This window comes from Hyperolius riggenbachi, chromosome 12 (genome assembly GCF_040937935.1).
Source record: "Hyperolius riggenbachi isolate aHypRig1 chromosome 12, aHypRig1.pri, whole genome shotgun sequence".
NCBI lineage: Eukaryota > Metazoa > Chordata > Amphibia > Anura > Hyperoliidae > Hyperolius > Hyperolius riggenbachi.
The window spans coordinates 52,863,625-52,885,680 of NC_090657.1; the positions used below are offsets into that span (position 1 = coordinate 52,863,625).

General features: G+C 41.4%; 1 protein-coding gene across 7 annotated transcripts in view; it reads right to left on the reverse strand.

Annotated features, from left to right (window-relative positions):
* Positions 1 to 4,904: 4,904 nt before the first annotated feature.
* CACNA1G (calcium voltage-gated channel subunit alpha1 G) overlaps positions 4,905 to 22,056 on the reverse strand; it is a 654,443-nt gene continuing 637,291 nt past the window's right edge. For all 7 annotated transcript variants that reach the window (XM_068263037.1, XM_068263036.1, XM_068263035.1 and 4 more), the window contains one exon: positions 4,905 to 5,946. In XM_068263037.1, coding sequence (XP_068119138.1) covers positions 5,176 to 5,946 — 771 coding nt within the window. In that variant the 3' untranslated portion in view covers positions 4,905 to 5,175. The remainder of the gene's footprint in view (positions 5,947 to 22,056) is intronic.

Below are 22,056 nucleotides of genomic sequence, written 5' to 3' on the forward strand. Positions count from 1 at the left end.
TCTGCGGCTGCTGTGACTTTGTTATGCTGGTACAAAAAAAAAAAAAAAGTAAACTTGCTGGAGATCATGGCAACGGGAGTTTTGTATACAGGTTTTTCCCAGGATTCTCATCCCTGTATTTGAGGCCTTAGTTCACTTCTTAAAGTGAACCAGAGACGAAGCACCCTCATGTATTTTCTCTAATGTTCCCACTGATATATATGGTAAAACACCTACCTTGCTCTCTGTTTCATTCTTCACTGCTCAGCCTGCTTGTTATCAGCCCTGATAAAATCCCCAACTGAGCTTTCAGTCTGGCTTTGCTCAGGAATCCTTATAGCTGAGTCGGTCTTCTCTGATGTCTTTTCAAGCCCAAGCCTGCCCCCTTGTGTCTCTGCTATAATGATCCCTGAGCAAAGCCGGACTGAATGCTCAGTCTGGGATTTTATCAGGGCTGATAATAAGCAGGCTAAGCAGTGAAGAAAGAAACAGAGAGCAGGGTAGGTGTTTTCTCTCATGTTCCAACTGATATATATGGTAAAATACATGAGGGTGCTTTGTCTCTGGTTCTCTTTAAAGAACCTGAACTCAGAACTTTTGCGCTAGCGATATGTAATGTGAACAAGGGATGATTGTTATTCTTACGAACAATATTTATAGTATAACAAAACTAAGGCATTGTTCACATTACAAATTGCAAGCGTTGAGCGATTTGGTTAGCGCTTAGAAAAGCGCTTTTCTAAGCAAAAAGTTGCATGGAAAAGCACTTTTAAAAGCACTTTTGTGGAGCAATGATTTTTTTTTTTTTTTACACTTCCTGACGTCAGTCAGGAAGTGAACTCTTTGATCCGGAAATGAATAAATACAATGTATTTATTCATAAAAGCGCTTGGGAAATCACAACTCAAAGCGTTTTTTTTTTTAAGCACTTTGTGATTCAATAGAAAGGATGGGGAAATTGTGATTCAATAGAAAGGATGGGGAAATTGTAAACACTCAGAAAATAGTGCAGGAGCCACGTTTGCGATTCAATAGGAAGCGCATCGCTCATGTGAGAACACTAAAATTAAGCATCATCCCTTTTAAGGAGATTTTTAAAATCACCAGTGCTTGATGAAAAAAAACACAAAAAAAACGAAATTGCTTTTAGTGTGAACAAGCCCTTAGGCCGGATCCACACTATAAGCACTTGCCTTTGATTAGGACCCTGTCACACCAGAGGCTAGTTTCGGCGTTTTACAGCCAAGACCATAGTTGGCGTTTTCCAAGGTAAAATAAAAGTCCATAGACTTTCATTTTACCTTTCACACCTAAAGCAGCTTTTTTGGGCGTTGCGTTTTGAAGCTCCCCGGAGCTTTTTCAGGGCTGTTTACAGCCGAAGTTGGCTGTTGGCGTTTTTCAAAGCGTTTTACAGCTGACTTGTTCACTTATTTTTATAGGGAAAAAAAAGGAGGTTTTCATATAAGCTGTAGAACGCTTTGAAAACGTCGCTATGTATTGGCGTTAAGCAAAAGGCTGACTTTCAGCCTTTTCTACCGCAGCCTCTAGTGGGAGAGCCCTCCTTAGTGCTTGCTGAGCGCTTTTTAAAAAAAATTGCTCCCAGTTATTTTAATTAAAATCCTGGTAAAAATTGCTGCGATCGCTTATGGGGAAAAACATACACTGTCGCGGCAATTTTTACAGCTATTTTAATGAAATTGAATGGGTGTGATTTTTTTTATAAAGCGCTTATAGTGTGGATCCGGCCTAAGGGCTTATTCACACTAAGGGTCCGTTCCCACTTAAGCGGGAACCGTGCAATTCCCGCTCAAGGCAAACCGCTAGCTGTTTTTAAAAAACGCTAGCACATGTAACACTATGGCAGTGTTCTCGCTGGCGTGTTTGTGGTTAGCATTAAGTGAATTCGCTTTTTTTTTTTTTTTTTTTTTTTTAAGTGCTGGTGATTTTACAAATCACCAAGGCTGCTCTGTTTTGAAGCTGTATACATTTTCATTCAATTAGCTGAAAGCGGACCTGAACTCAGAACTTCCTCTTTGCTCAAAAAGATAAGCAACAGCATAATAACCTTTAATTCCCCCAATCATAAAAGAAATGTTTTTCTTTATACAGGCTAAACTCTCTATACATACAGGGTGCATTTCCCTATGCTTTGCTTCTGTCCTGTGCAAGAGGTCAGGGCCACCTTAAACCTTTGTATCACCTTGTAATTATTTGCATCTAATTAACCCTCCCTAATTCTAGCTTCCTGCTAGAGGGTTCACAGTCTTAGGACACGTTTATGTGAACATGAGCACATTTGGGAGTTGTAGGCGTCAGACCCGCTCTATCAGCAGCTATGCTAGTTGTAATTTGGGTTAGAGAACATAACAGAGGTGACCAATGAGATGGCAAAAATTATGGGCTAGATGCAAATTTCATGCAGGTTGTAGGCAGCATTAAATTGGACCAATTTAAGGGGCACTATGGCGTAAAAAGGTAACATTTAAAATATGTGCAAACATATACATAAGAAATGAATTTTTTCCAGAGTAAAATGAGCCATAAATTACTTTTCTCCTATGTTGCTGTCACTTACAGTAGGTAGTAGAAATCTGACAGAAGTGACAGGTTTTGGACTAGTCCATCTCTCCATAGGGGATTTTCAGCAAGGCTTTTATTCTTTCTAAAGATATTCCCTAAAAAGGATTTAAACAATGATGCTGGCAGCTTCCCTGCTCGCTACAGTTTTTTGGCAGTTGGACAGAGCAACTGCCATTCACTAAATACTTAGAGGATTCTCAAGGATTTATTTATTTTCGAAAGTATTTAGTGAATGGCAGTTGCTCTGTCCAACTGCCAAAAAACTGTGTAGCGAGCAGGGAAGCTGCCAGCATCATTGTTTAAATCCTTTTTAGGGAATAGCTTTAAAAAGAATAAAAGCCTTGCTGAGAATCCCCTATGGAGAGATGGACTAGTCCAAAACCTGTCACTTCTGTCAGATTTCTACTACCTACTGTAAGTGACAGCAACATAGGAGAAAAGTAATTTATGGCTCATTTTACTCTATGTGCAAACATAAACAAATAAGTATGTTTTTTCCATTTTCCAATTTTTCGCCATAGTGCCCCATTAAAATTGACAGGAAGTGCAAATCATCAGCCCATCTAAGGCCCATACACACGTCTGATTTTTGCGAACGACGGGCCGTTTGAACGTCCCGTCGTTTGCCCGCCAAATCGGGCGTGTGTACAGACTGTCGTTCGCGTGATAAGACTGAGTTTGATCAAACTCAGTCTTATGACGCGAACGACAGTCTGTACACACGCCCGATTTGGCGGGCGAACGACGGGACGTTCAAACGGCCCGTCGTTCGCAAAAATCAGACATGTGTATGGGCCTTAAGCCAGCAGAGAATTAGGTGCTGGCTGTTGATGTCACTAACCAAGAACAATGTCCCTCACCGCTGTCACCACTCCCAATTGTCAAATGCAAATTCCAGAATATGCATAGGTACACGCTCCCTATGTGACCATTTTTATGTTTAGTGATTGGCTGACTGTCATGAGGGATACAGGAAGAGGCTGTACAACACCAGGAATTGGCATGTTCTACTAGAGTGGGGAGCAAGGAGGGAAATACATTATATCAGCAGGTGAATCTTTATTGCTAATATTTCATGTTCCTAAAGAAATCAATGTTTTTCTTAAAGCGGTATAAAACCCTGACACAATATTCAATAAAAACACATTTTCCTATTTTTTATATGCCATACGGTTATCATATTTGCTTTTGTGCATAAGTATTATTATTTATTTAAAAATTACAAGTTTCCAAAGTACACTTTTTTTTTTTGCTCTGAGAGCTGACATTGCATTTTATTCATAACTGTTTTTTTTTCATCTTGAAATATAAGCAGAAATGCTTTCTGACTGCCTGCATGTGTTCAGGAGAGTCTGCAGTGTCAGAAGTGTTTGTTTACATTCCTCACTTGATACAATTAAACACAAGATAACATTATCTCCAGTTCACCGCCATTGAGTTTTTCTCTGTGTTTAACCCTTTGAATGCTGTTCTAGTAAAAAATGCTGGTAGTATATATGCTGTAAATAATGTTTTAGAGCAAAGAATAATTGCTGGGTTTCATTCCGCTTTAAGAAAACTCCTATTTGTATTTTTCAGACCATAAGATGCTTTTGACCATAAGACGCACCTAGGTTTAGAGGACAAGAGCCAGAGGAAAAAAAACACTAAACTTGGTGAGTCCATGGTGCAAGGGTGTATTGTGGATCTTCTTCCACCAATTACTATGTACCTCTTGTGTCTCCCTTGTATCTCATGTGTTCCCCTTCCCTCCTGTGCACTGCGCCAAGCAGTAGCACCTGTCTCACCTGCTGCAGCACCTCCAAGCAATGAGCGACAACGTCTTAGGGCCCTTTTCCACTAGCAATCGCTAGCGTTCACGCTGAACGCTAGCGATTGCTGAATCGCAATTAGCGGCGATTCCCCGACGTTCGCGGCCGCGATTTTGCTATGCTATGCACTACATAGCAAAATCGCGGCAAAAGTCGCTCCGCGGCGCGATCGCGATCAAGTAAAAAACGAATCGTGGTAGTGGAAATGACCTACCGCGATTCCTATGTTAAAAAGCAAACCATAGCGATTGTAAAATCGCTAGCGGTTTGCGTTTTTGCGATTCAGCCAGCGCAAACGCGCTGGTGGAAAAGGGCCCTTATGGTCTGAAAAATACAGTACATAAAGCAGGTATCATAAAATTTTATAAATTCAAGTGTTACACGAAAAGAACTGTGGTCATTCTACCAATCACCTTGTGGTACCGATGAATGAAATGCCTGTTTTAAAATGACAGATTTATTCTGATATGCGTAGACTGATCAGTCTGTCTTCTACATCTGAGAATTATAGCAATGACTTTGGGCCCCAAAACAGACACTCAAGATAGAGCTTTATTTCATAGAAAATAACGTAATATGTTTTTTTTCTAGCTAAACAAAACATGAAAATCCTTTTTTTGGAAAGAGTATTGCTATTGGTCCAAGTAGAACAGTTGTTCAAGTATTTCCCCCAAAGCCGCCCAACTTCAACGCTGCTCAGTTTTGATCGTTGGAAACGGCTCCTGGTTTCGTAGCAAATGTTAACGCTTCATCAAAAAAGTCTTTTTTGTTCGGTAGTACTGATAAAAAAAATTATCAATAGAAATTAAGATACTGACATCTCTGGAACTAAAGGATCGACAATCTTAGGGAGGTCCTTAGAATCTAACGAGTAAGATTGTCTTTTCAGAGTCTCGGGTTCCAGACATGGTGGTCTAGAAGGGGCACTGGGGGGCATGCACTCTGGGCAGCACGAGACGTGTCCACCAGTCCTCTGAAGGGTCACAGAGTCCTCTCTTTCGTTAAGTATATGGCTGATAAAGCCACAGGAACGAGAGGCTGGACAACGAGAGAGGCTGTTTTCCATGGAACAAATTTCAATGGAATGTCTTCTGGCCTCGTCCAGCCATGAGGTGGTTTTCCTAAGGGCACCGTGAGCGTCAACGCTGTAGAACTTTCGCATGTCCTTCAGAACTGCGTTGTTCCCGTTTTCCAGTTTGACTTTCTGGCTTAGCGAGTAGGCGGCGGAATAGAGTCTAAGCGTCTCGCACGCTTTTAAGCTCAAATGTTTCTTGCAGAGAGAGGTACTCAACAAATGTGTCCTTTCTGGAGCTGCCGGTGGTGGTTCTTTCAAACTGAACCTGTTGGCCGGGGCTGTGCTGGAACACTGGTGAGTATCATGGCAGTGTTGTGTGTACACGGTCCGTATTTCCGGCTCACACAAAGTTCTTTCAGGCTCCTTTGGCTGGGGAGCATTTGGCACCTCTGCAGGTGATTGGCAAACTGGTAGGTTCACTACAAGATGGTCCACGGTGTCACCTTTGTCATTTTCCTTACCGTCCAACAGCAAGTCAAAGGAATCGTTGTGGATTGCCTTCTGAAAAAAACAAAAATAAAGCATCAATACTGTGTTATTTACATGCGTTTCCCATACATCTATTGATTGGTGGCCGATCGACCATCTGATTCAATAATTTTATTGAATATGGTGAAAATCGATGCTGCCAAGTGCATGCCCGATCGGCTACGCGACTCATTTCGGGCTGAGTATGTGGATCAGACATGCTGTGAGATGTTGGGCTGTCGTGGTCAATCGGATGCATGGCAGTAACGGTGAGCGATATTGGGACGAGTGACAAAACCTCTAACACTGTCCCCCCTAATGTCCAATGTTCCCCACCCAGTGCACTATACTTTACCTGTTTGCCGCTGGCTCTTCGGCTCCGCCCTTCTTCCATACACATGCCCCACGTGGTTGCCGGCATATACGTGGGCAGGCGTGTGGCTTCTCACCTGCACTAACATTACTCCGGCAACCAGGTGGGGCGTGGACAGGTGAAGTATAGTCCACATTAGGGGGACAGCATCGTGGGTGGTGGATGCGTGTTACAAGGCCGATGAAATTGATCCTGAATCGGCCTGCAGTGTATGGGCAGCTGACAAACCTCTTATCAGATTCGATTGAAAAGATCTGCCTCTTGGTCGACTCTGCCCATCATCGCTAGATTTATGGCTACCTTTAATGTATAAATCACCTGTCATAAATAAAACTTGCCATTGCTGATTCTCTCCTAAAAGTAGTAGTTTCTGACTGTAGTGCTTTCATTGTCAAGGCTTGTACACTAGATTGCTTTTGGAACGATCACCAACAATTGTTCCAGATGACAGTAGTCATGCAGAACAATCGCTGTACAGATACGCTGCTTGGCCAAAGTGCATATATTAGGAATCTCTTAACACCTGATCTGTGTACTGGTTCGAGGAGAGGGATTTATATAGGCAGGATGAGTAAAACCGTAAAAACCTAGAACTCGTTAAAGTGCAACTGTCGGGCATAAAATCAATTCTTTATTTTTATCTGGTAAACATGTAATAAGGATGCTAAACAGGCAATCCAAAAGTTAAAATCATTATTAATTTTCTTGTGTATAAATGATCATTGCCCAGTTTACCTAGTTTTATTTGGTACACACAAAAAAAGTTGCAGGGCATGCTGGGTTGTCCTTTTTTGCGTCTCTATTTCCCCTCAGACTTAAATAATGCAGCCTGATTGGCTGAAGCCTCTTTCCCTCCTGTTTTCCCCTCCCTTACCTCTGTTGCTCTCTGATTAGCCAATATTTCTCATGTGGAGACTATGCACTTTCTATAGTGAAGGGCGGGCAAATTAGGCAGAGGAGAGTAGGGCAGGAAATTACATCAGAATTGACTTCAAAATAGTCACAGTTAAAATGGGAAATGCAAAGAATGATTTTCTCTTTTTTTTCTTTTTTTAAATCAAAATATGGACAGTGCAATACATATTATGCAGGAGAACAGAGGCACCAAGAGGATAAACGGAAACTAAATGAGCTTAAAAACTAAATTCTTGGCAAATAGAGGAGGTAGTGGTGGACTTACCACCTCAAAGTAGACACACAACGACTGTAGTAAAGACAGTCAATATATTTTATTTATGAACTCCAAATATGCAACGCGTTTCGCAGGTTTGATCCCGCTTCATCAGGTAATAACGAAGCAATAGCTGTAAACAGAGATAATTGGCTCATAACATGTGTAATCATACAGTCAATAATTCTATACAAAAATAAAATGTATATAAAAACTTATAACTATAAATAAATATCAAACATTAGAAGTGAAATAGGTATTAAAAAGTGGGGGCGATTGGGATAAAAAAAATCCTGTTATCTTGCGCAATTTTTGCGTACATTTTGCGTACCCCAAAATACAAAAAAAATACTTATCTTTCGGGCTAAAATTAAAATTGTTTTAGACGTTTTGCGCTAAAACATAGTTTTATATGTTTTCACAATAAAATATTCATCTTGCACATTTTTGCGCTAAAAGGAAAGAATGTAATCTAAGATGTACCTTGAATCGAAAACCGAATTCTCAATGCAAAAATTCACAAGCAATGAAAAAAATGAGGGCATCCTAAGGAAAGGAAAGCTGGGACTTACCATATGTGTGGTCAGTGGAAGAGCCAGGCACCTCTGTGAGGGCTCACTTCCAGGAGTGCTCATTTATACTACTTTGGGGGTTGATTGACCAATCACAGTGCTCGGTAAATGTGCTGAGTCATTCTGCACATGTGTAGATGCAACTAGCAGTTGCTGGTGCCATTTTGGAATAGGGCAAGAGTAAGGGCAAGTTCATTTTAGTGATGCAGTGCCCTCTAGTGGTGGATTGTGATATATACATATAGGTGATTGTATGAGAAAATGCCATTTAATGCCATCTGCTAAAAAGGAAAAGGTAGTATTGTCATTACGTTAGTGGAGCAGAAATTCTCATGGGGTGAATGTTATTAGTATTACATATTACCTGAACAGATAAATTAAGTACATGCAAGACAGGTTAAAATGATGTGATACATGTAGAATAATATGATGATCAAAGAATATTAACACATACTATAAAAAATATATAAAAAACATATAAGAGCATGATATAGAACACTAGGAAAGATTGTCACATCTGTGTCACTTGATGTTGTGGCATCATGATATAAATAACGATATTGTTGTCTATCCATCCATTGGTTATCACAGTTTTGTGGCAATGTATTGATTGTTCATAATTTACAGTAAAAATATAAAACTAAAATCATATCAGAAATTAAAAAACTTCAGAGGACTAGAAAAGTGTTAACGGAACAGTATGAATATATTGCTTCGAAAATTAATAGATTTTTTCTAGGACCTCGTTTAATCCTTGTGGAGCGAGTGTCCTAAGAGTCTAGATCCAGTACATTTCTAGTTTTTTTAGTTTCTCAAATGCCGCTGGTTCTGATTCATTAATGGTGTCTTTTAAGGTGATGGAAAAAGTGTCTGGTTTGCTCTGGTGCGTGAAGTGAAAGTGGTGTGAAACACTGTGCATGGAAAATTTATTAAGAATGTTCCTTTTGTGTTGGCAGAACAACTCAAGAAGCCCGGAGCCGAATCGGACAACATACTGGAGATGACAGGCACAAGTAATCACATAAATAATGAATTTGGACTGGCAGGAGATGTGTTTCTTTATGGAGTATTGGTGACAGATGATTTGAATGTGGAGGTATTAGAGACAAAGGTGCATTCTAGACAACGGATGTGGTTGCAGGACCAGGATCCTGGTGTGGAAGGGGCTTGGTTAGGTGTACTCTCAGTTTTGTGGCATCGGAGTCTGCTGGGGGCTAGTAAGTTACGGAGGTTGGGTGCTCTTCTATAAGTGATGAGTGGTTTATTGGGTAGAATGGGTCTGAGGTATGGGTCCTGGAGTAAAATTTTCCCATTGTTTGTTGAGTATTGATCTGATGCCCTGGTGTTCTTTGCTGAATTGTGTGATGAATCTGGGGGGTGGGTTTGCATTAGTATTAGGATTGGGTATGGAATGGAGGGTTGTTTAGCTTTATGACATGCATCGCGGATGAGCTTTTTCGGGTATTTTCAAGCAGTAAATTTCTTAGTAAGTATTTTGGATTGAGTAATGTAATCATGGTTATCGGTACAGTTTCTGTGTATGCGCCTGAACTGGCTGTAGGGTGTATTCTGGGTCCAAGGTCGGTGATGAAAGCTATTGAAATGGATGTAGTTGTTGGAGTGTACAGATTTGAAGAAGGTCCTGGTTTTGATTTTTACTATGTTCGGTGAAAATTGTTAGGTCCAGGAAGTCGATGGCTACAGGGTGATGTTGTAAGGTGAATTAGAGGCCGGCTTTGTTTGTGTTTAGAAATTGTATGAATGCGGGGATGAGTGTGATGTCGCCTTTCCAGATAAAAAAACAGGTCATCGATGTAATGTTTGTATAGTAAAATGTTGTCGGTAAATGCATGTTCGGTTTCTGTTAGTTGTTTTTTGTAGCCCATGGTGAGGTTTGCATATGATGGTGCAAAGAAGCTACCCATGGCTGTGCCGCTGATTTGGTGGTAGTATTTGTCATTGAAGGAAAAAATGTTATTGTTAAGGATGAATTTGGTGCATTGTAAAATAAAATTCTGTTGTACGGGTGGCATGGAGGGAACTGTGGTAAGGAAGAATTGTATAGCTGACAAACCAAACTGATGGGGAATGTTGGTGTATAGTGATGTGATGTCACAAGTGAGCCAATGGTATTCAGAGGACCTGGGAAAGTGGGATAGTATTTGTATCAGATGTTTAGAGTCCTTCAGATATGATGGGAGGTTGGTAACTATTGGTTGTAGGTGTCGGTCGATGAAGCGGGAGAGATTGCTTGTCATGGAGTCTATACCTGATATAATTGGTCGGCCGGGTGGTTTATGGAGATCTTTGTGTATTTTGGGGAGATAGTAGAAGGGGGTTTTGGGGTGAAAATTACGAATGAAATTACGTTCATTTTTGGTGATGATGTTGAGTAGTAGGGCTTGGTTAATGAAGTCTTTAAAGATTTTATTGAGTGTGATGGTGGGGTCTGAGGAAAGTTTATTGTAGTGTCTGGGGTCTTCAAGGAGCCTTACGGCTTCCTTTAAGTAGTCTGTTTTGTTGAGGATAACTATACCGCCACCTTTGTTGGTGGATTTTATAATGAGGTCTGGATTGTTGAGGAGAGATTTGAGAGCAGCATTTTCTTTGGGTGTGAGATTGGGTTTAACAGTGGGTGTGTGAAATTGTAAGGTCTGTAAGTCATCTAAAATCAGGGAGTAAAATGTTTCTATGAAATTACCCTTTGAGGCTGTGGGATAGAAGCGGGATTTACCTTTAAGCTGTGTGGTGATGCATCTTTCAAGTTGAATTTCGTTTGGATCAGAGGAGACTACAGGTAAATTATAGTTATTCGTGATAATGAGAGGGGCGGAGGTGAGTAGGGTTTGGTTCTTTTTGATGGCGAAGTGTCTTTTGAGGGTGAATTCCGTATGTAGGAATTGAGATTAGTGAATAGGTCAAACATATTGGTGGAATTGATGCTTTCCAGCAGTGTAGTTTCATGTTGAGTGAGTATGTGTTTCCAGAGGTTAAAAATACATTTTATGGGTTGATCTTTGGATTCTGTTTGTGTGGGTATTTTGTTTTTGCTTTTACCTTTTCCCCTCGAGCCCCTTTTCCTACGTTTTGGTGGGGAAGAGATTAATATGGTTACTCGGGATGGTGGGTTCTGTTCTGGGTGGTGGCTAGGTAGGGTTGTGGGGTGGTCGTCCCTTTCTGAGAGGGGGATGGGGGCAAATCTAAAAAAAAAAAAAAGATTTGGACAGATTGGGTTTATTCTGTAGAGTTGCCCCCGTCCCCCTCTCAGAAAGGGACGACCACCCCACAACCCTACCTAGCCACCACCCAGAACAGAACCCACCATCCCGAGTAACCATATTAATCTCTTCCCCACCAAAACGTAGGAAAAGGGGCTCGAGGGGAAAAGATAAAAGCAAAAACAAAATACCCACACAAACAGAATCCAAAGATCAACCCATAAAATGTATTTTTAACCTCTGGAAACACATACTCACTCAACATGAAACTACACTGCTGGAAAGCATCAATTCCACCAATATGTTTGACCTATTCACTAATCTCAATTCCTACATACGGAATTCACCCTCAAAAGACACTTCGCCATCAAAAAGAACCAAACCCTACTCACCTCCGCCCCTCTCATTATCACGAATAACTATAATTTACCTGTAGTCTCCTCTGATCCAAACGAAATTCAACTTGAAAGATGCATCACCACACAGCTTAAAGGTAAATCCCGCTTCTATCCCACAGCCTCAAAGGATAATTTCATAGAAACATTTTACTCCCTGATTTTAGATGACTTACAGACCTTACAATTTCACACACCCACTGTTAAAACCAATCTCACACCCAAAGAAAATTCTGCTCTCAAATCTCTCCTTAACAATCCAGACCTCATTATAAAATCCACCAACAAAGGTGGCGGTATAGTTATCCTCAACAGAACAGACTACTTAAAGGAAGCCGCAAGGCTCCTTAAAAACCCCAGACACTACAATAAACTTTCCTCAGACCCCACCATCGCACTCAATAAAATCTTTAAAGACTTCATTAACTAAGCCCTACTACTAAACATCATCACCAAAAATGAACATAATTTCATTCATAATTTTCACCCCAAATGCATAAACATCTCCATAAACCACCCGGCCAACCAATTATATCAGGTATAGACTCCATGACAAGCAATATCTCCCGCTTCATCGACCGACACTTACAACCAATAGTTACCAACCTCCCATCATATCTGAAGGACTCTCAACATCTGATACAAATACTATCCCACATCCCCTGGTCCTCTGAATGCCATTGGCTCACTTGTGACATCACATCACTATACACCAACATTCCCCATCAGTTTGGTTTATCAGCTATACAATTCTTCCTTACCACTGTTCCCTCCATGCCACCCGTACAACAGAATTTTCTTTTACAATGCACCAAATTCATCCGTAACAATAACATTTTTTCCTTCAATGACAAATACTACCACCAAATCAGCGGCACAGCCATTGGTAGCTTCTTTGCACCATCATATGCAAACCTCATTATGGGCTGCATTGAACAACAACTAAAAGAAACCGAATATACATTTACCATCAACATTATACTATACAAACGTTACATCGATGACCTGTTTTTTTATCTGGAAAGGCGACATCACACTCATCCCCACATTCATACAATTTCTAAACACAAACAAAGCCGGCCTCCAATTCACCTTACATCACCCTGTAGCCATCGACTTCCTGGACCTAACAATTTTCACCGAACACAGTAAAATCAAAACCAGGACCTTCTTCAAATCTGTACACTCCAACAACTACATCCATTTCAATAGCTTTCATCACCGACCTTGGACCCAGAATACTCTCTACAGCCAGTTCAGGCGCATACACAGAAACTGTACTGATAACCATGATTATATTACACAATCCAAAACACTAAGAAATTTACTGCTCGAAAATACCTGAAAAAACTCATCCGCAATGCATGTCAAAGCTAAACAACCCTCCATTCCATACCCAATCCTAATACTAATGCAAACCCACCCCCCAGATTCATCACACAATTCGGCAAAGAACACCAGGGCATCAGATCAATACTTAACAAACAATGAGAAATTTTACTCTAGGCCCCATACCTCAGAACCATTCTTCCCAATAAACCACTCATCACTTATAGAAGAGCACCCAACCTCTGTAACTTACTAGCCCCCAGCAGACTCCGATGCCACAAAACAGAGTACACCTAACCAAGCCCCCTCAACACCAGGATCCTGGTCCTGCAACCACATCCGTTGTCTAGAATGCACCTTTGTCTCTAATACCTCCACATTCAAATCATCTGTCACCAATACCCAATACTCCATAAAGAAACACATCTCCTGCCAGTCCAAATTCGTTATTTATGTGATTACTTGTGCCTGTCATCTTTAGTATGTTGGCAGAACAACTCAAGAAGCCTGGAGTCGAATCGGACAACACAAAAGGAACATTCTTAATAAATTTCCCATGCACAGTGTTTCACGCCACTATCACTTCATGCACCAGAGCAAACCTGACACTTTTTCCATCACCTTAATAGACACCATTAACAAATCAGAACCAGCGGCATTTGAGAAACTGAAAAAACTAGAAATGTACTGGATCTAGACTCTTAGGACACTCGCTCCACGAGGATTAAACGAGGTCCTAGAAAAAAAATCCATTTTCTAAGCAATATATTCATACTGTTCCGTTAACACTTTTATCTAGTCCTCTCTTTTAGTCCTCTCAAGTTTTTAATTTCTGATGTTATGATTTTACCAGTCCTTTTGTTTTAGTCCTCTAAAGTTTTTAATTTTTGATTATGATTTTACAGTTTTATATTTTTACTGTAAATTATGAACAATCAATACATTGCCACAAAACTGTGATATGGATGGATAGACAACAATATGGTTATTTATATCATGATGCCACAACATCAAGTGACACAGATGTGACAATCTTTCCTAGTGTTCTATATCATGCTCTTCTTATGTTTTTTATATTTTTTTTTATAGTATGTGTTAATATTCTTTGATCATCATATTATTCTACATGTATCACATCATTTTAACCTGTCTTGCATGTACTTAATTTATCTGTTCAGGTAATATGTAATACTAATAACATTCACCCCATGAGAATTTCTGCTCCACTAAAGTAATGACAATACAACCTTTTCCATTCCAGCAGATGGCATTAAATGGCATTTTTTCATACAATCACCTATATGTATATATCACAATCCACCACTAGATGGCACTGCATCACTAAAATGAACTTGCCCTTACTCTTGCCCTATTCCAAAATTGCACCAGCAACTGCTAGTTGCATCTGCACATGTGCAGAATGACTCGGCACATTTACCAAGCACTGTGATTGGTCAATCAACCCCCAAAGTAGTATAAATGAGCACTCCTGGAAGTGAGCCCTCACAGAGGTGCCTGGCTCTTCTACTGACCACATATGGTAAGTCCCAGCTTTCCTTTCCTTAGGATGCCCTCATTTTTTTCATTGCTTGTGAATTTTTGCATTGAGAATTCGGTTTTCGATTCTAGGTACATCTTAGATTTTTACATTCTTTGCTTTTAGCACAAAAATGTACAAGATCAATATTTTATTATGAAAACATATAAAACTTTGTTTTAGCGCAAAACGTCTAAAACAATTTTAATTCTAGCCCGAAAGATCAGTATTTTTTTTCGTAGAAATTTGCAATGTATGCAAAAATTGCGCAAGATAACAGGATTTTTTCTTTATCCTAATCACCCCCACTTTTTAATACCTATTTCACCTCTAATGTTTGATATCTATTTATAGTTATAAGTTTGTATATATTTTATTTTATTATATAATTATTGACTGTATGACTACACATGTGTTATGAGCCAATTATCTCTGTTTACAGCTATTGCTCTGTTTTTGCCTGATGAAGCGGGATCAAACCTGCGAAACGCGTTGCATATTTGGAGTTCATAAATAAAATATATTGACCGTGTTTACTACAGTCCTTGTGCATCTACTTGGAGGTGGTATGTCCACAACTACCTCCTATTTACCAAGAATTTGGTTTTTAAGCTCATTTAGCTTCCTTTTATGCTTAGCGCCTCTATTCTCCTGCATAATATTGAGTCCACCCTGGGTGGAGGGTTGAACCCCCTTTTTCTCATCTACAGAGAGCGACTTCTTATTCCTGAGTGAGGTCAGGAAAATCTCCCCACCTGCCTTTACAGTGGTTGCCTAATGGGAACCCTGGTTTGTGAGTATTAATATTTACTTTATCTAGTAACCATTTACCAGTACATATTACACTGTTGGGGCTCTTGGTGTTCCTTGTTTTTATAGTGCAATACATGTTATTTTAGTAGAGCAAGTATTTATCTACTTCTATATGGTTTTTTTTCTGAGATAGTATGGCTGACAGCTCCTTTTTAAAAGTAGGCCAGATATTTATCCCTGAGGGCCCGTTTCCACTTGTGCAGTGCGAATCGCCGCGGTAAAAATTCGCATGCAAATTTTCATGCAAATTTGCATGAATGACGCTGTATGCGAATTTAACCATGGCAGTGCCTGTGTGCTTTTCCATTGCTTCCATACAAATTCGCATGAAAATTCGCATACACCCACATAGCGGTATGCGAATTCTGAGGGCTCTGCCATGCGATCCCCCCCCCCCCCGCGCTCAGAAATCCTGACAAGTGGAAACAGTCCCATCCACTTGTATTGGCTATGCGAATTTGCATGCGGCAAACGCATGCAAATTCGCGCTAGTGGAAATTGGCCCTAAAAGTTAAATTAAGAGCAAAACTAAAAAGTGGGATTCCTTTAATGTTTCCTGGACAGGCAGGGTGATGGCAGCCAAAATGACTCCTCTCTCTAAGGGTTTGTTCACACTAAAGGTGGCCACACACCATACAATTTTTTAAATATCTGTTCAATTTAAGAATTGCAATCAATTTTTCTGAATGATTGCAACATTTCAAAAATATGACCAATGTACCACACACCTATGTTCAATTTTTCCCCCAATTATCTTACAAATGTTTGGAAACTCTGAAAAAATTGCTAGGGTGTGTATATTAATAAATTGACAATCCAACACACACCATACAATCTTTAGAAAGATTGAAGAAAAATATCTGGCAGTCTGGATCGATTAAAATCGAAGAAAACGGGAAATCCGATCGAATTTTTCAGTCGAATGAAAAAAAAGCTTTAGATTTTTTCGGGAGATCCGATCGTTTTTATCGAATTACCGTAAAATCGGATCATTTTATTGTATCGTGTGTGGCCACCTTTAGGGAGCTTTCAGGTTTTTTTAAGCACCGGCGATTTTTAAAATCGCCCTAAAAGCACTTGTGCAATGATTCACGTGTTCACATATAAGCGGTTCCATTCCGATCCACTCACCAAAGCGCTGACTGTACCATTTTCGGGGCAATTTGCCTCAATGGAAGGTTAACAAAGCTCTTTCATGAATATGTTACGGCCAGAACCCGAAGTTTAGCCACTTCTAGTTCTGGCCGGCCAATGTGCGAAGTGGCCGCTGCGCTGCGGCCAATGTGAGGAATGGAATGATTCATGTAAAATAAATGCATCTTCTGGCCGCAGCGGGCAAATGTATCGCAACCTAGTTCATTTAATGACATTAAGCCGGCGGCAATGTAACAGATGAAGCCACCGGCTTTTGCTCTGCCTCTCTCTCCTTCTCTTACTATTGGCAGCCGGTGGGGACACGCGTGTCCCCTCCGGAGTCGTTCGTCGCGGCAGGGAAGCCTGCCGTTCTTGCAGAGCGGGTGCTGGCAGAAGCAATGTCTGCAGCCTCCCCCCGCTCTGCTTTCCCTGATAGGGGGGGGGGGGGGGGGGAGAGGCAGAGCAAAATCCGGCGGCTTCACTTGTTTCATTGCCGCCGGCTTAATGTCATAAATGAACTAGGTTGCGATGCATTTGGCCGCTGCGCTGCGGCCAGAAGATACATTCATTTTACATGAATCATTCCATTCCTCACATTGGTCGCAGCGCAGCGGCCACTTCGCACATTGGCCGGCCAGAACCCGAAGTGGCCGGCCAGAACTAGAAGTGGCCAAACTTCGGGTTCTGGCCGTAACATATACATACATTGGCCTCAACTCTGGAAGCTATGTGAGGTAAATGTAGGTAAAGAACCTCATGCGGTATTTCCCCCTTTTTTTTTTTTAAGCAATTTGGAAAGATTTTTCTGCATTTCCGAACATGCGGTAAAACGTTTGGTAAATGCATAGAGTGTGGTATTTCAGTGGTAAGCATGCAGTAAATAAATAATGGTAGTCTGTCTTCCATAAGTTAGGATAGTTTTTTGGAAGATTTTTTTTTTTTTTTTTTTTTTTTTTGAGGGGGAAGGTGTATTTGATTATTTAGCAACCTATGAAAAGTATATTTATAGTCATCCCTTATAAAAAAAAAAAAATCCAGTAAATATTTGGAGTTTTATTTCTACTATTCTTTTCTATTACACAGCCTGAATAGGAACTCCACTCAAACAGCAATAGGAACTCCACTAAAAACTGCAAAATGCATACAAATTGATTTTACCTCCAGGTACAGGCAGGTCTTAGGGTACGTACAGACATACCATAACGATCGTTCGTTCTGAACGACGAACGATGTTAAAGGAGGTATCGGCCGATGATCGTTTGAAGAAAGGCTACTTTGAACATCGTTCGTGTACGAACGATCTTGGAACGAGCGTTGCGTGCGCAACATGATGTATAAACTGATCTCAAACAAAAGTGTCAAAAAGAACTGTTTGAGCATGTGCAAAGCTTTGAGAACGAACGATCAACAACCTATCGTTGTACAGACATTACTTTTCGAACGATGGTCGTTGGAAAAGATCTGGCAGAATGGATCTTTCTTTACCAACGACATATCTAGTTGGTCAGTCGTTTTAATGATCGTTCGTGCACTTTTTACGAACGATCGTCGGGCAATGCCGTCGGTAACGATCGTTTTAAAACGACTATAGTCGCATGTCTGTACGCACCCTTAAACTGATCTGTAAATGAAGTGCTAACATGCCCTCTAATTTCCATGAGAATAGCTATTTTCGGTAAAATGAATGCACGAATTACCTCATAATTTACCGCATGAGGTAAAACCATGACTAAAACCTACCAGAATTGCTAAATGTAATTACCTCATGAGGTAAATTACCGTACATGAGGTAATTTGTTTGAAAACCTTACCAGAATTGAGGCCAATTGTATTTATTCATTTCCTGACTGACGCCAGGAGGTGAAAAAAAGAATCGCTCTGCAAAAATGATTAGAAAAGCACTTTGCAACGCGCAGGTAAGCGCTGGGATGAGCTACAACATTAAAAAAAAAAATTCACACAAAAATGCTAAACTGATTTATGATGTGAACAAGGCCTAAAAGTGCCTAAAATGATCGAGCAAGAGACAGATATCTCTGACAGATATCTTGCAACTGACCGGCATATTAACCTGAAGTGGAATAGTTTCCACCCGATACACACCAAAAAAAAATCTATTGTTTACAGCCAGGCTCTGAGGTAAAAACGAATATGTTCTAATTCAGAGGACAGAGACAGACAACTTGTGTCGCTACATAATATATTCATAGATCAGGGATATCATCCAAAATCGTTGACTATCAAATGCACAGAGCAACTTTAACCACTTCCGGATTCTCGGTGCGTATATGTACGCCCCTGAATCCTGAAGTGTATTCCATGGAAACTTTCCATGTCAGTTCACGGAGGGTGTCTCCGTGAACACCCTGCGAGCCGATCGGAAGATCTTCCCCGGTGTTTACATGTATACGGCGCTGCTGTGCAGCAGCGCCGTAGAGGAGATCGGCGATCCCCGGCCTCTGATTGGCTAAAGCCTATCCCATCAGGCGCAGGACGGAAATCCGTCCTGCGCCGCTCACAGGGGGAGGGGGAGGGAGAGGGGGGGAAGGAGGCCAGGAAGCGCTGCGGAGGGGGGCTTTGAAGAGCCCCCGCAAGCGCAAGCAGCCGGCGGCGATCAGACCCCTCCAGCAGGACATCCCCCTAGTGGGGAAAAAAGGGGGGGGGAAGTCTGATCGGCCTGGCTGCTATCTGATCGGTGCTGCGGGCTGGAGAGCTCACGCAGCACCGATCAGCAAAACATAGCGTTGTACAGAAGTGGTTAAAATCTAGAGAGGAACTGTTGAAGTACACCCCAAAGACTGAAAACAACAGAGTCCCAATAGTGGTCACCTACAACCCAAGATTAAAGACACTGAGGAAGATATTGAAAGCCCTGCAACCGATACTCCACAAAGACAAACGCCTGAAAGAAGTTTTTCCTGATTTACCACTGCTTGCTTTCAGACAACCTCCCAATTTGAGACAAATGATTATCAGAAGTGCATTATCTACACCAGAAACTCAAGGCACATTACCCTGCAATAACACAAGGTGTGAGACCTGCCCTTATATCTTATGCACAAGCCAAATACAAATACCAAACTCACAGAAATATCATCAAATGCAAGACCAATTTTCCTGTGAATCATCCAATGTTGTATATGTTACGGCCAGAACCCGAAGTGTGGCCACTTCACGTTCTGGCCGGCCACTTCGGGCTCTGGCCGGCCAATGTGCGAAGTGGCCGCAGCGGAGCAGCCAATGTCAGAAATGTAATTACTACACTAAGCTACAATGTATTTGGCCGTCTCGCTGCGGCCAAATGTATAACAACTTGCTTAATTTCATTAAATATAGCCGGTGGCAATGTAATAGATGAAGCCGCCGGCTTTCGCACTGCCTCCTCTCCTCCTCCCCGTGCCTCCTATACGATACGGAACAGCCGGCGGGGACACGTGTGTCCCCTAGAGTCGTTCGTCGTGGCAGGGGTATCCTGCCGTTCTTGCAGAGCGGGTGCTCTGCTTCCCCTGCCGCGACGAACTGTTCCGTATCGTATAGGAGGCACGGGGAGGAGGAGAGGAGGCAGTGCGAAAGCCGGCGGCTTCATCTATTACATTGCCACCGGCTATATTTAATGAAATTAAGCAAGTTGTTATACATTTGGCCGCAGCGAGACGGCCGTCAAATACATTGTAGCTTAGTGTAGTAATTACATTTCTGACATTGGCTGCTCCGCTGCGGCCACTTCGCACATTGGCCGGCCAGAGCCCGAAGTGGCCACACTACGGGTTCTGGCCGTAACATATACATGATACGCTGCATGAAATTCCCCTCAAAAGGAATCTATATAGGAGAAACAGGACAAAAACTGCGCACAAGAATGAACCATATTTATGAAATGTTTAAGACATTAACAGAGGATTTAAATTGTGGAATGGGATTCATGACTCCTTATGCAACATGATTTACTTGGCTTCATGATATTCAGAAACCTGCTAGATTTCATGTTTGCTTGCATAAACTCACTGGCTCCAGCCTGCTGATTACCTGACCGCAAACTGCTAAACAGTAACCAGCTCAACTGCCATCTTGGTGTTTACTATTTACCTGCATCAGTGTTTTACTACAGCTAACATCTGGAAATTAGCCTGAAGAAGGGGACTAGATCCCAGAAAGCTTGCATCATTTAACTTTATCAGTTAGCCATTAAAAGGTATTACTTTTACAAGACTGTTTTTTTCTACCTACATAATTTGTTTGGTTAACACGGTACAGAAACATTTTTACTACTAGCCTTATGGAACTAAATCCATAACTTAGTCTTAAAGCAGGAGGATTAGCTATACTATGCCAGAGGGAAAAAAACAACACATATATAAATAGATAGATACTTGATCTACTTACATAACACATGTATTGTACTGTCCACATTTTGATTTCAATTAATTTTATACAGTAAATGACGATAATTCTGTTCCTGGTGGGGGCCATGTCATTTGCCCACGGTTAGGCTAAATCCTGATGTCATTTCTGCCCTTTACTTTTTTTTTTCAATTGCCGAGTTACCTTGTAAACACAATTGAGCAGGGGGTTGTGTTTCAGATAAGCAGCTAGGCAGGGAAATAAAGGGAAGAGGAAGAATATATTATAGATAAAAAGAACCCAAACTGTTTGGCACTGTCTACTAAAGGGCCAGTGCTCCTCAAAGAAAATCTGTAATGAAAAAAAACCTTCCCTTGGGGGTACTCACCTCGGGTGGGGGAAGCCTCCGGATCCTATTGAGGCTTCCCCCATCCTCCTCAGTCCCACAGCTGCGGAGAAAATCCTCCCGGAGCGGCGGTGATGTAAATATTTACGTTTTCGCTCCAGCGCAGGCGCAGTATCCGCTCTTCCCACAGAGATAGGTGAAAATAGGCGATCTCAGTCGGGCCGCTCTACTGCACAGGCACAAGTTGCCTGCGCAGTAAAGCGGACCCGATGGAGATCGGCTATTTTTGCCTATCTCCGTCAGAAGAGCCGCAACAGCGCCCCCGCTGAAGCCCCAAAAGGTTAATATTGCACAGGCTGTCGGATTTGTCGCCTGTGCGTTCCGGGGGCTGCAGCGAGACCGCTGTGGGACAGGAGGAAGTACAGGTTTTCTTTAAGTATGTGATAACTCCAAATCATAACAGCAGAAAAAGTTTTGAATGCATGATTAGCATCTTTATCACTTAATAATTAAGTGCTAAAGATGCTAATCCTACATTCAAAACTTGCATTAATACACTCAAACCAGTTGCTGTTGAAATTTGATTTTTTTATGGTGACAATCCCACTTTAAAACAAGTGGATCTTCCCTTAAGGCCTCTTTCACAGTTGGACGTTGCGTTTTAGGGGACGTTAATGTCATATAACGTGCCCCTAATGCAACACATGGTGGTGTTGAAGTTGGACGTCAGATTGAGCTGCGTTATGCAGCTCTTGGTGTGCTGTTTTCGTTCTATCTATACTGATAGAACAGCCGCTCCAGGATAGTGATGGGAAGTCCGGATCTTTTCAAGGATTTGGATGATTCGAATCGGATTATTGAAAAGATCTTGATCTTTGAACCGAATCATGTGAATCATTTTACTAGGGAAGCAG